At 40.4% G+C, this 15,284-nt stretch overlaps 1 protein-coding gene across 1 annotated transcript; it reads left to right on the top strand.

Annotated features, from left to right (window-relative positions):
• The first annotated feature begins 4,997 nt into the window (after window positions 1-4,997).
• On the top strand, window positions 4,998-6,661 carry LOC131503760 (developmentally-regulated GTP-binding protein 1). The gene has a single exon (XM_058715422.1). It carries the CDS (start codon window positions 5,019-5,021, stop codon window positions 6,120-6,122), a length of 1,104 nt encoding a protein of 367 aa, XP_058571405.1. The 5' UTR covers window positions 4,998-5,018; the 3' UTR covers window positions 6,123-6,661.
• Window positions 6,662-15,284: the final 8,623 nt, after the last annotated feature.

Here is a 15,284-nt window from a genome sequence, read left to right as displayed (position 1 = left end):
TTTAACAAAGCCAGGTTGTTATCACTTTGATGTACTGAATCAGGTGGTAGAGGTGAAAAAATCAGTGTGCTTTAGAGTTGTCTGAGAAGTTTCTTAGGGGGACACCTGAGTTGGATGTTGAGGCTGAAGAAGAGTCCAATTAAATGAAGAGCAAAGTAATGTCCACTAATGAAAGGACATGAGAGAAGTTTGGAGACAGGACCCATTCTGGGGACAGTGACCAGAGAGGAGTGTTGGTTAACCTGTTTTCATAAAGTCCAATGCCATAAAAAATGGCCTTTTCCCCCACCTCCCATTTAATGTGAAAATAGCTACACTGAATACCAGGGATGAAAAGTATGTGTTCTTACACCACAGAAAAATATAAATATGTGGCACTGTTATTTACCCACAACAATAGCAACACCTATGTATATTTGAAAAGTAGCGATATCCTCACAACTTTACAATATTTTATCTTTGTGTTAGTCCTTCGAGAAGCAGAGGCTAAATAAAATGGGATTAGACATGCAAGAAATTTATTAGGAAAAATACCTATGAGAGAAGAGGGAGGGAGCTGAGAGAGGCTGGGAGAACTGTCAGACTGTGATACAAGGCTGACCCTGAGAGAAAGAAGGAAGGAAGGGAGGGAAGAAGGAAGGGAGGAAGGGAGGGAGGAAGGAAGACTGGGTAGAAGTATGTCAGGCTGAAGTACAGTTCTAAGGAGAGTTTGGTGGAGCATTCAGAGAATCCTCAAGCTTCAGAGAAGTCCCCTGCCTCCCATGATAGGTCTGCCTTAATATCATCCCCTTGCGCTGAATTATTGTCTGGGAGCAGCCCGCAGGAAACATGGCCTCTGTGCAAAACCAGCATTGGGTTTCAGGGAGCAGCAGCTGAAGCCCTCAACAATTAATATCCTTGCTATTGGAAATCTGAAAGCTGCATTCTCTTGATTGCCATAATCTTAAAATTAGACCTTGGGTTATACCACAAAACATGGGTCACATGTGGCTCATCTTAAATCCTAATCATTTCGACTCAAAGGATTAATAATAATAATAATAATATCTAACACTGGTAAGCTGCTTTGTATACTCACATCACCACCACAAAGAAAATACTGCCATCCTAATTTTCTAGACAAAGAAACCTAGTTAACATAATTAATAAGGTATGAACAGAGAGCTCAAATTCGGGTCATTTGACTCTGTATCCCACATGCTTCCCACTATTCAGACTGACTGAGGTAGGGAGTAAAACACCCAGTTCCTGAGATAATGAGCAGTGTTGTGAATAGCACATTTCTTAGGTTGCAACATACAAAATTGGGGTATTTATGAAAGGGAAAGGGGGCTATTAATAATCCCACTGGGGGGATGCCTGGGTAGTTCAGTTGGTTGAGCATCCAACTCTTGATTTCAGCTCAAGTCATGATCTCAGGGTCATGGGATTGAGCCCCATGTTGGGCTCCCCTCTGAGTGTGAAGCCTCCTTGGGATTCTCTCTCTCTCTCTCTCTCTCTCTCTCTCTCTCTCTCTTTCTCTCTCTCTCTTTCTCTTTCTCTCTCTCTCTCTCTCTCCCTCCCTCTGCCCCTCCCCAGCTCATGTGCTCTCTCTCTCTCTCTCTCTCTGTCTCTCTCTCTTTCTCAAATAATAATAACCCCATCAGGGCAACCATGTTTTTTTCGTTGGTACTTTCCTTCATGGACACCCAGGACATCCTTCATGGATATCAATCCCAACCAGAGTTCCCACAGGGAACCCTTACCAGGAGAACCATCTCTAGGCATGAAGGAGAATTGTCTTCAGCTCCCTACTCGCCCCTGCCTCTTTTCCTGGGGAAAATTCTCCTTCAGGGGAATCTTCTGGGCCAGCCTTCCACCTCCATCAAATGCCTGGAAACTCTGACCCTTGATTAGAAGGCTTGTGTTAAGTCATAACTACAGATTAAATTTCATTTATTCAACATCTTTGCCACCAACTGTACACTTCATTTGCAGATAGCTATTTGCCTAGAGTTTCTTATTTATTTAATTGATTGGCTGTCTCAGTTTTCAGAGTAATTGTTTATCCCAAGTGGCATAACAGCATGCTTTGTTTTTATGCCATTCTCAGGAAGAGAGTGCTGGCTGCTTGGAATAATTCAATGTCTCATTAAAGAGAAGACATGGAAACTTAGCTCCCCAAACTCTCAACCAAAATACATGTTCTTCACAGCTTTGCAGAGCTCATCTTTTCCTGATGAATTTGCCCACAAGAAGAGTGCCTGCCCAAGTCTAGGTCATTCAAATATTTAGGGAAAACAGGGATTTCATCATTCCGTTTTCCAAACTTTTTAGCATCTTTACCTTTCCTCAAAAGTCATGACATTTTGTACTTGCTGATAATTATTTCACAAAGGCTAGGAGTTTCTACCCTATGACTGAAGGAGGTAAGAGTCTCTTTAACCATAGATACCTTCTGGTTTTCACATCATCCTGCTGAATTGGTAGTTGGTTTCCTTGAACAAGTCATTCTTAGGCATCACCGTGCTAAAGTTTGGCACCAACGCAATCCATGCTCTTTGTAAGTATGATTGCAGCCATTTTCTCATTACTTGAGATACTGCATGAGGCGCGTGAACCACGTCTACCTCTGCCACTTCTACTTCTACCACTACAGATGAGAATCTTAGTACCTGTGGGGCTATAGCTTGCCCTACGTTATCACCACTGCACTTCCACCAGCAATGGTCTCCTTTTGGCCATATGGCCAGCAAGTGATTCCATTTTAGAATCACTTCTTGAAGAGCTTCTTCTTAGGAAAAATGGTATAGAAAATTCTGGCAGAACTTCTTCTAGTTTAATTGGTCCCAGCAAGATTTGGGTGCAGGGGACACCACTAGGGAAGTGGGAAAGTGGCACAGGAAAGAGAAGAAAGCCAAACAGTGGTGCATTATTAAGCCTTCCCATTAGTAACCAGAAATGGGAAACTGGGCCTTAATCCTGTGGGAAAACTCTGGGGAAAAGAATAATCCTGCACAAGTGGCAAGCGAACTGGGACATTTTTATGCCAATTTCTAAGAGTCGTTGATTGAGGGCTTTATTCACATTGTTTTTCAGGTCCTTATGGCTTGCCACACACAAGGGCAACATGGCCTTCTGTACTTCTGGATGTAGACACTGGGAACTGAAAATCATCCAAAGCAACTTGAAATGATAGCATCTACGGGATACGGATAGGGCTCTGACAATATCTGCTACATTCATACATTGAAGGATGAAAATGTTAAATACCTTTCATTTAGACTAAATGGTAGAACTTAACCCTGGCTCAAATTCTGTTGCTTTCTGTGAGTATTACTAGCATTACACATAAGGCCTAGATTTTCCACAAGCGATTGCTTAGATTGTTGCTTCATTTAGTCTGTGGTAAACTGTAATGTTAAGGAAGAGTAGCTTTGGGGGTCAGGCCGAACTTCAAATATAAGGTCTATGATTTATTATCTGTATGCCCTGACAAGTTTCTGAGAGCCTGAAAATTCAGTATTCTTGCCTGTAAGACAGAATGGTACCTACCTCCTAATGGTTATTGTGATGAATAAAGACACAGTATATTTAAAGTGTCTGGCACAGTGCCTGGCAAACAGTAAGCCTTCATTAAATAATAATCCAAGAGGATTCAGAGGTAATTTAGAATTTGCATTTCTGTGATACTTATTTTCCCAAGCTTTGGTAAAACCCTTCTCGCAATTTCTAGTTATGTCTATAAATTGACCTTGCTTGATGTCTTCTGTTTGCCCTAATAGATTCACATACTACCTTTTTTCACCCTACTCTGTCTCCCTGGAACCTGACCCACATCTCCTGCTTTAGTGGACTCTTGTGCCCTCTAGTTCCCTATTGGGTTGGCCAATGGGAGGGAGAAACAGGAAATCAGAGGAGGGGAGGAAGTGAGGTCATGGTATCTATGACCCATAAACTCCTTTCTGGATCATCACAGACTGGCTATATCCCCTCTGTTAAAGGTTCCAACAGCTGGCAATTGAATCTCTTCATACAGGCTCATTCTGGATTCCAATAAATTCTTGGTCCCCTTGTTCCTCAGACTGTGAGTGATAAAGGCTCTCTGTGGTTACTATGTCCTATGGCACTGCACTTTATTGGTTTCCTAACCACAGCTTTGTAAAACTCCTTCCTCAGTTATTCCCAGTTTGAATGTGCCAATTATTTCCCACCAGGATCCTCACTGAGATATTAACAAAGGGGCAGATTTCTTCCCGTAGGCCTTATAGGTATGATGGGTATGTGTGTCATGGGAAAGCAGGGGACAGGAGCATGTACATGCATGAGAATACACATCAATATAATTAATTCCATTAATTATAAGTCATATGATAAATATATAAATTCCAGCGTTTTTCAAGCATTTACTGCATTAGGTACACACACACACACACACACACACACACACACACACACACACACAGAATCATGTGCTGTGGATAGAAAAAGTGTTGTATGTGGAGATGCCAAAATCAGGAGTTCTCAACCTTTTGCTGTTAAAGGGTAGTTGATCCTTCCATGAGTAATTTTCTTTCACCATGCCAATGATTCTTAGGTGAGCGGGGTATTTTGGAATTAATGGATTTTAAAGAAAGATTTTCAAAAATTTCCAGGAGATTCTGACATGACCCTTATTATTTTTTTAATGTTTTATTTATTCTTGAGGGCACAAGCAGGGGAGGGGTAGAGAGAGAAGAGGACAGAGGATCCGAAGCAGCCTTCCTGCTGATAGCAGTGAGCCTGATGTGGGGCTCGAACTCACAAACTGTGTGATCATGACCTGAGCCAAAATTAGATGCTCAACCAACTGAGTTGCCCAGGTGCCCCGTGACATAGCCCTTATGTTAAATATCACTCCTCAAGAAGTTCATCTTCTCCTAACTAGACTTTCAAACATTAAAGTTTCCACCAGGTGCCCTTTTTTATTCCTGAACAAAATAAAAGAAAATTAAGAATAGTAAAAATATTTGGACTACGCCCCCCGGTGACTCGCCGCCATGAGCAGCACCTTAGCCAAGATCGCGGAGATCGAAGCCGAGATGGCTCGGACTCAAAAGAACAAGGCCACAGCACACCACCTAGGGCTGCTTAAGGCTCGCCTTGCTAAGCTTCGTAGAGAACTCATTACCCCCAAAGGTGGTGGTGGTGGTGGGCCAGGAGAAGGTTTTGATGTGGCCAAGACAGGTGATGCTCGAATTGGTTTTGTGGGTTTTCCATCAGTGGGGAAGTCAACACTACTTAGCAACCTGGCGGGAGTATATTCTGAGGTGGCAGCTTATGAGTTCACTACTCTGACCACTGTGCCTGGTGTCATCAGATACAAAGGTGCCAAGATCCAGCTCCTGGATCTTCCAGGTATCATTGAGGGTGCCAAGGATGGGAAAGGCAGAGGCCGTCAAGTCATTGCAGTGGCCCGAACATGTAACTTGATCCTGATTGTTCTGGATGTCCTGAAACCTTTGGGGCATAAAAAGATAATTGAAAATGAGCTGGAAGGCTTTGGCATTCGTTTGAACAGCAAACCCCCTAACATTGGCTTTAAGAAGAAGGATAAAGGAGGCATTAATCTCACAGCCACCTGCCCTCAGAGTGAGCTGGATGCTGAAACTGTGAAAAGCATTTTGGCTGAATACAAAATTCACAATGCTGATGTGACTCTGCGTAGTGATGCCACAGCAGATGACCTTATTGACGTGGTGGAAGGAAACAGAGTTTATATCCCTTGTATTTATGTATTGAATAAGATTGATCAGATCTCCATTGAGGAATTGGATATCATCTATAAGGTGCCTCACTGTGTCCCCATTTCTGCCCATCACCGCTGGAATTTTGACGACCTATTGGAAAAGATCTGGGACTATCTGAAGCTAGTGAGGATTTACACCAAACCCAAAGGCCAGTTGCCAGATTATACATCCCCAGTGGTACTGCCTTACTCTAGGACCACGGTGGAGGATTTCTGCATGAAGATTCACAAAAATCTTATCAAAGAATTTAAATACGCTCTGGTCTGGGGTCTGTCTGTGAAACACAATCCTCAAAAAGTGGGTAAAGACCATACGTTGGAAGATGAGGATGTCATTCAGATTGTGAAGAAGTGAAACCTACCCCTCTGCCGGGCCAACCACAAGAGCTTTCCCCATGACTAAGCACCCTACCCGAGACCCCTTCTGGCTTTGGCAGCCAGTGGATCAGGATTCAGGGGAGGGAAATGGAGGCACCCAAACTGGAACTTTACTTATCTTAACTTGGTGTCTGTCACCTTGTAAATTCAACTGCATAAAGGACCTGGTAAGCCAGCCAGCTATATGCAGTTCACGTGTCATTGTCAGAATTTGTTTTGGGATGGACTGAATGAAGATGACTATGTACAGTGAGGCAGCTGCAGAAGGGGTTATTTGGGAGCTTGGTTTTGAGTGTGAAATGGATAAAAATGTGACTGCAACATCTTACTTGATGTTTAGTCATGGGAAACCCTTCCAACTGGATGTGGCCTTCACTCTTCTCAAGTGGCCTTTCACAGATGATACTGGAAAGAGGAAGGACTTGATGTAAGTTAACTGATTATTCCCTGCAAGGCTAGCCCATGTGAGAGATGGTGTTATGTAGCAGTTGAGTAAAGTACTCTGACCAGACGCAAGATTTCGAATTGCATGGCCACTTCTAATTAGCTTTGAAACCCTGCATAAATTATACAACCTCTAAAAAAAAAAAAAAAAAAAAAAAAATATTTGGGACTGTCAGGTCTTATATACCTGAATTTGAACCTCAAATTTGCCACCTCTTAGCACCATTTGAAATGTTTTTCATATGTAAAATTGGAATTTTGGAACATTTTTATAAGAATAAGGAGATATTATGCATACCATTTGTTTTACATATATGTATTAATATAATATGTTTGAAATGAGATTTTTTAAATGTTTACTATATCACTGAAAGGTAGCAATTAATAATGCTAGGACAGTAGAAACAGTATGTGTGCAGAAGCAGGGGTAGGCAACTTGTACATATACCTCCCATTCTAAGAAGCCTGGAACATCGGGAAGTGTGGAAGGAACATATGAAAATGAAAACACAAAGGAGTTTCAGCATCACCCTCCTGCATGTTGAAACTCTGCTATCAGGAACTTCTGCTCCAATATCATGTTCTTCCTTCTTTACACCAATATTCCCCTTCGATCGTTCTTTTCAGTCCCTGGTATTCTATTCCTCAACTTGTCAAGGGCAACTTGTCAGGGCCCCTTTTCCTGTATAACCTCCGTGGCCTGTCACTGAGAGCCACCAGGGAAAGCAAGGCAGACCTCAAAGCTAAAAGTGTCCACCAACTGGGAGGTCCTGTAACCCAGAACTATAGTTTAAAAAGAGAAAACAAGACCTGCTAAGATGACTTCTGTTGGGAACTTGAACTCAAAAACTTCCCATATGTCTATGTTAAATATAATCTGTAGCTTCAGTGCCTCAAAAGCGCTTTATGCATATGCTTTACGAATGTGGCAAGTATATAACCATATAAAAGAGAGGAAAACTATGTTATACAATATCAAAGATAGTGTGAAGTGGCTGCCTCAGAACAAGGTGTGAGTTAAGGTTCATCTGACCAAAAGGATGTTTCCTGGATTATTTCCCAGCCTAGAGTATAGAGGTCCAACCTTCCCCAAGGCTGTAAAGGAGGCCCACCCTCTTCCACGCGTCACGCCTGCTCTGCAATTTAACCCTTTCACTTCACTTCATTTCTCCTCTCCCTTCCCATTCCACATCAGATTTCTCTCCATTTGTAGCACCACATTTGCCTCTTCCTAGAGAAACAGGATTGACCTTCATGCTCCTCAGGACAACCCGCCCCCCCACCTGCCCCCATAGCATGGAAACAAAGAGATTTTAGTGAATGCAGAAATAGGCTGCAGATGCAATACTAAGGGGCAACATTTGTTGCCCATTCTCATAGCTACATTAACATGGTAACAAATCCCAACCACCAAGGCCAGGAGAACTATGTCAAAATTCTCAGGCATCTTTGCTTTTAATCATGTATTTCTGCTTCTTAATACTGTGGTCCAGGATCTTATTTCTTTCTCCCCATAAACCAAATTCTCTACCCTGCCTTATTTTCATAAGTCCTCTACTTCTCCTTGAAAATCCTCTTAGCCCAATATTTTTATCAGGTTGTGTTTGCAGAAGCACTGGAGTTTAATGAATAAAGGCTCAGGCTTTAGAACTGGGTAGATTTGGTTTGAATCCATGGATACAGGCATGGGGATTTATGTTCAGCTGATTCGGTAGAAGATGCGATATAACTAGTTAGAAAGATGAGGGAAAGGATATTCATCTTCCTGGGGTATTTTGGCTTACTAGATAATGCACATAAAGTGCTTAACATCTACTAAGCACATGACATATTCTAAGTTTTAAATAAGTATTATCTCATTTGTTTCTTTATTTCTTACTTGTCTTTGAAAAATTTTTCACTCTATCTGCTTAACTATTTCTGTCCTTTTTCCCTTGCTTTCTCTATATACCCACTTTACTCTTTTCCTGAGAATCCAAAGAATATGGTAGGTAGCATGTTCTTAATATTAATGGCTGCATCACCAGCTCAGCTGAGAAGAAATCCCAATACCCTGTAGTTAAATGGAGTATGCAGAATAGACTTTGTAGATGTCAGGAGCTCAGCAGCAACACCAACGGGATGGAGGGATGTGGCATGGTGAAAACAACCCAGAAATGAAAAATATGGATCGGAAGAATTCTTAGTCAAATCAGACATTAACCAGTTTTGTCGTATTAGTCTCTTTTGCCTTCTGTATTAAATAGCAGGTTGAACTACATGATACCAGTTTCCTCCCAGCTTCAACACTCTGTGACTCAACTTAATTAGTTCTTATCCTTTATAAGGCATAAAACACCTTCGGAAAATTTAGCCTCACATCCAAGCTAATTAGCAACTCACCTCCTAACATGTTTAAGTTCCCTGAATATTGTTCAATCTGTTGGCACATCAATTTAAAACATTAATTGATAAGGGCATTGTACTAGATACCTTAATGCAGAAAACAAGTCTCAGGCCTACTCCTAGCTACCCACAGTCTAATTGAGGCATAACGTGCCATGTGTCAGGACAAAGTTAGTAACGCCAAGTGTGATTACATACATTTACCTGAGATATCTAGCATTGGAGATAGAGATGGAGGCAGAAATTGCCCTGGAACTAACTCTCACTGAAAACCTACTTGCTGCCAGCCACTCTTTATATATTATTTTGTTGAACCCTCAAAACTCTACTGGATGTGAAACTAAGGTTAAATAGACATAGTATAGAGCAAATTTGGATTCAGTCCCAGACATTAGGCCACACTGCATGTCCCCTTAATAAAAGACTAGTTCTTAGAGAATTAAGGTCTGAAGAATAGAGAGTATTTGCAAACAAATGGAGAATAGCTCTCTATCAAGGTGGCAGGTAGAGCTAAAGGGGATGAAGTCATGTAGAAAGCAGAAGTCTCCCTGATGTCAATCTCAAGAAAGGAATTGTGCATCCTCCTTTTTTCAAATCTGACATTAAACAAGCACCGAAGAGTATATGGAATTGGAATTGGTGATGGTCTAATACCATGGACTGTCCGATTCAGAATGTTCTGAGAGGGAGGGTGATGACAAACACATACCCTGTCCAATCAGTGTATGTGAATAAAAACTGTCAGTGAATAAAAACTGTCAGGTAGTTGGATGAACAATAGAGGTAGGGTTTTATCAGTGGCTGAACAACAAGAGTTCCTAAAGAGATCCTGGAACAAAAGACTCCCAACCTTTACCCTGCGTCTCAAATTCTGGGTTTTTTTGTTTTTTTGTTTTTTTTTTTTTTTCAGAGAGCTCTAGGAAAAAAAAATGTTTAAATTAAGTTTGTTGCAGCTGCTCTGTCAGGAACTTACCAAGCGCTACAGCCATCGGAGCAATTAAAAAAAATTGCACAGAAGGTAATTAAAAGCCTTACTGGTTCTTGCGATTAGACTGACATTTTAAATGCCTCTGGATGTTTTATTGTGCCAATAACCTATTTCCCTCGTCTCCAGGAGAAATACAACTGACATCAGTAATTTACCCAAATACTCTACAGGTAACATGTGCCAAATACAAACCTGCACTAAATTAGGACCAGAATTCTCCTCTGTGCAATCGGTACGATACATCTTAATGGGAAAACTACTATTTGCAAATTCCTTCTATATGTTTGTGTTTTCAGTGTTCGCCATCCTGTTTGTTCTGCTCTGAGAACACAGCCTAATGATGACTGTTGGCTGGAATACTCCAGATCTATGGGCAAGGTAATCATTTCCCATTTACATGTAGTTATGCAAGGACAAAGCTCATGGCTTTGGAGGACAGGGCCTTATTTTGTCAACATTATTGTGTGATGATGATTTATTGAGGAATGTGCTTTCCTTAATAGATTATTTATGCCAAGGGAATTCTACCCCCTTCAGACCTAACCCTTGATTCATGATTAGAACATAGGGTTGGGGCACTTGGGTGGCTCAGTTTGTTAAGCATCCGACTTTGCCTCAGGTCATGACTTGTGGTTTGTGAGTCCAAGCCCCATGTCCAAGCCCCATGTGATGACAGCTCAGAGCCTGGAGCCTGCTTTGGATTCTGTGTCTCCATCTCTCTCTGCCCTTTCTCCCCCACTGCCGCTCTCTCTCAAAAAAAATAAACATTAAAAAAAAGAGCATAGGTTTGTAAGGTTGGTAAGAGTCTATAAAAACTTACCATATGATTGAATTTAGGAAGCTGTCCCTGCTCAGGGACTAGGAACTTGAGGACATGTCCTAATTTATAGCTTAGTTTCTCTTAATCTTCTGTTCTTGGGTAGAAAGGCCCAGGGAGTTGTGGGTTTCCTACAGTAACTAAAATAAGCATCCAAGTCAATGTTTCCTCAGAAGTGCAAAAATAAATTTTTTTTAACGTTTATTTATTTTTGAGACAGAGAGAGACAGAGCATGAACGGGGGAGGGTCAGAGAGAGGGAGACACAGAATCTGAAACAGGCTCCAGGCTCTGAGCTGTCAGCACAGAGTCCGACACGGGGCTCGAACTCACGGACCGCGAGATCATGACCTGAGCCGAAGTCGGCCGCTTAACCGATTGAGCCACCCAGGCACCCCCAGAAGTGCAAAAAATAAAAGCAAACAACAACAAAAACAGAAAAGAGGTGGAATTTAAGGTGGGCTAAGTTGGTTCTTTATAATGAAATACTGTGAGAAAATAAGAGTTAAAGTCGCCCTTAAAGCATCAAAATTGGGTAAAAAAGGAAAAAAAAAAAGCTGCCCCAGCTTCTTCTCAGGAAGTACTAAGATTAAAGGTATGCTCTTTTCTTTTAGACTTTCTAAGAGAAATGACATTTTCATTTGCTTTCTTAATTCCCCCCCACGTGATTCATCTTTTCTAGTGTGCAGAGTGACCTACAACCACTGCAGATGTTTGTAAATGTGGTGCTTCTCAACTCTCTTGCTCTCCTGTTCTATTTGAACAACCTTTTATACTGATAAGTGGCAATACTGCCCAGCTATTCCCAACTCCTTCCAGAGCCTTTGCTCTGTCTGCAGGTGAATGACACAGACCTCACATCCTCAGTGCTTCTGACTCACAGATCACATGATAGCAAAACTGAAGATGGTTGAATACCAAGCAAGAGTTTGTTAAGGAGAAATTGATTCCTTCGCAGAGTTAGCTGGATTAAATACCACTAGACTTAAATAGGAAGCTCAGATTTTAGGAGCCCGTTGAGGAACTTCATACAAAGATGGCATTACGAAGGACAGAAGAAAAGATGCTCTGACCTGTTAAAATTAGAAATTAGATTGTACAGTATGACCGTGTCACAATGGATAGAAAGATGCAACAAATACAAATTCCTTAAACGTTGTTAAATGCAGTTAGACACAAAGAGTGCAACACAGAGCAATGGACTTGGCAGCATTAGGGGGCTCACCACCTTGGCCTTCGAGCCTTACTGACAATGACAATGAAAATGAATGTGAGGAGTTCGTGGGTCCAGACAGCAGCTCCCTTTGCCACATATATGAGTTTTTATGTATGTATTTTTAATAGGTTCTCACAAGTTTTCTGGAGACTCTGGCCTCTCACCTGCCTGCCAACCAGATGCAAATCACTAGTAACAGCTAAGGATATTCTTAAGGCTCTGGTGAATCGAAGATGAACTCCCTCTGGCTCACTTGTCACATGTTCATGTGTCTGCAGACCCGAGCATGACGTAATTCCTACAAACATAAGGGAAGAGCTCTGAAGTATGAGCTCTTCATATAGAGGTGTTGGTCATAACATCTACTTCTCTAGAAAACTTTCAAAAGGGGATAAATTCCAATGGACCCAAGATGACTAACAAGAAATAAATATAAAACATTCTTTCACAAAATTTAGTGGAAAAAAATAAATAAAAGTAGGTTTAATGCACTGAAATAACCTTGGAGATAAGCATTTATTTGATCATTATCTTATTTTTTTTTTTTTTTTTTTTTTTTTTTTTTTAACATTTATTTTTTTTATTTTTGAGACAGAGAGAGACAGAGCATGAATGGGGGAGGGTCAGAGAGAGGGAGACACAGAATCTGAAACAGGCTCCAGGCTCTGGGCTGTCAGCACAGAGCCCGACGCGGGGCTTGAACTCACGGACCGCGAGATCATGACCTGAGCCGAAGTCGGCCGCTTAACCGACTGAGCCACCCAGGCGCCCCTGATCATTATCTTATGATGAGAAATAGGTTGATTTGAATGAATTTTTACTCTTCTTGTGCTTAGTTTAGCATTGTGAAAACGTAAGTCATTTAAGCTAAACACAAGAAAAACAAAATGGTTTCTCAAGAGACTGGATGGCCTCAAAATGACATAACATCTCAAAAATGTTAATTGAGCTTGTTTGATTATGCGGGTCAACATGAGGAAATGATGATACTTTCACCATGTCATCTAAAATTTAAATTAGTTCATTAAATTCTTTTTGTCGGGTGTGAAAATAGCAATGTCATGTAGAATACGTTTTAAGAGAAAAAAATAAACTTTACAAATGATAATTTATGTCAAAATTTCTGAACAGTTTTGGATTGTATTATGTATGTGGGATATTGAAGTCATGGTTTGATAATGATAGATCCATTTAATTTTAAAGGTAAAACTCCCTCAATATTATATGTTCAAGTGTTTGTTTTCAGACATGTAAATTCCCTACACATGCAAACTGTTTGAATTCAGACAAAAATTAGCATTTTTAAAATAACCATTAATAAGTATTAATACCTGGTGAGCATTACATACATAAAATGGAGAAAGTGCCAGAACCAGGGAGGAATAGAATTCAGCCATGCTGAGAAGGCATGTAAGTTCATCCCCGTTTTACACTAAACCATCTCTAATACTAAAGTAGATGTGAAACTTACAAATGCATCAACGTATCCTAAGGAAACAATCAGAAATTATGAAAAAGATATATGAACAGAAATTTGGAAGTCTTCCTTGTATTTTTGGTGTAGTCATACCGAACTATTTGCCCCCAAAAATGGCAATGGTGAAATGTCTAACAGTTCATTATATGATTGAATGTGATGTGTTGAGTAGACATCATGTTTTTTTTGAAGAATTTTTAGTAATATGAGAAATATTTTCTCAATGCCAAATAGGAAAAGCAAGACAAAAAATTTTAATTGATATGATTTTAAATTTTGAAAATCATCTACAATTATACTAAAATGTTACCAATAGTTTAACGCTGCAAAGTGGGATTATGAATGACATTTAAAAAAAAATCTTTGTACATTTTCACATACTCCAAATTCTCTACCAAAGCTATTCTTATGCCTCTAATAAAAAAATTATTGAAATATTTTCCACTACATGTACTTTAATAGCTCTGTTCTTAATCATAAACTTCAAGCTGACCACTTCTAAAATCTCTTACTTTTATGCCCTTGGTCCATTGTGTGCCTGCTCCTGGGTCATCCTTGAATGTATACTTCTTTTATGCTCTCCCCGCCCCCAACACAGCAGCTAAGTTATATTGGTGCTCAGTGTCTAAGGAACTTATTCCTCTACCTCCTTTGCCACCACCTTAGTTCATGTCTTACTCACTTTTTTCTGTTCACAAATCTTTCTGGAGCCCATCTCACCATTCTCAAGTGCCTCCTCCACTCAGCTTGCACACACTGATTTGCCCAAAATGCACAACTACCTAAAAACTCCAACACTCTCTCATCACTGGGACCCTTTAGCATGAAATACAGCCCTTGGCAGCCCTATCTCTGCCTGCCTGTTCAGGCTCAGCTCCCACCCTTCATCTCCCATGGGCTTGCACTTCATAGTAGAGCCATTCTCTGCTATTTGTAATTTTCCTGTCACTGGAGTTCTTCTTTTTTTCTTTTTTACTTTTGTAGAATTTGTTCTCTCCCTTTGTAAGTACTGTTCCTTCTGCCTAATGGTCTTTTTGTCCCCATTTCCCTCATCTTCAACTTGTCTGCTTCACCAGATTCCGGGCTTGTTATCAGCCTCTGTGCAAAGCCATTCTCTGCTACCCCCAAGAGGCATAATACTTCTTTATATTTTTTTATCACTACATATATCAAAACTTCATCTGTTTATTTACAGGTCTTTTTGTCTCTAACGAGATGTAAGCTTCTAGGGCTCAGTATCTACCATTACATCCCGAGTTTGTAAAGTCTTTGTAAGCTCTTACATTCTGTGTAGAGCTATGATGTTATACGTATTAATATATGTGATTTTGTAGACCTTAAAAATAATTCCAGCAAATTAGACATGGACATATCCTGTGTCATTTGGTTAAAATATGAACTAATAAGTATAACAACTGTTCTTTCTACTTCCAAAGAGCTATTTGTTTTACAGATTTTTCCCCGTTGAGTCAAATATTTGTTTGACTAGAGATGTTAATTTTAATTGGCTGACTTAGTTAATTCAATGAAGAGAAAAATCCAATGAACTTGTTGTTTCCAATGTATGACTCATCCATCCATGCCAGATATTTGTGCTTTCAGATTTCCAGAAGCCAACTAAATCTTTGCAAGCCCTGTCTGGAATATATCAGATCTATTACTTCTGTCTTATTTTATTTTCCTATGACTACAGCAAAAACTTCTAGTCCCAATGTTGCCCACACTCAAGAAGTAGCATAAAATAAGTCCAAGATTAAAGAGCTTAATCCCTGAAATCTCAGTTCACCTTTTCTACCACTCACTAACACCACTC

This window comes from Neofelis nebulosa, chromosome 2 (genome assembly GCF_028018385.1).
Source record: "Neofelis nebulosa isolate mNeoNeb1 chromosome 2, mNeoNeb1.pri, whole genome shotgun sequence".
Classification (NCBI taxonomy): Eukaryota; Metazoa; Chordata; class Mammalia; order Carnivora; family Felidae; genus Neofelis; species Neofelis nebulosa.
This window is presented reverse-complemented; position numbering and strand designations above follow the sequence as displayed.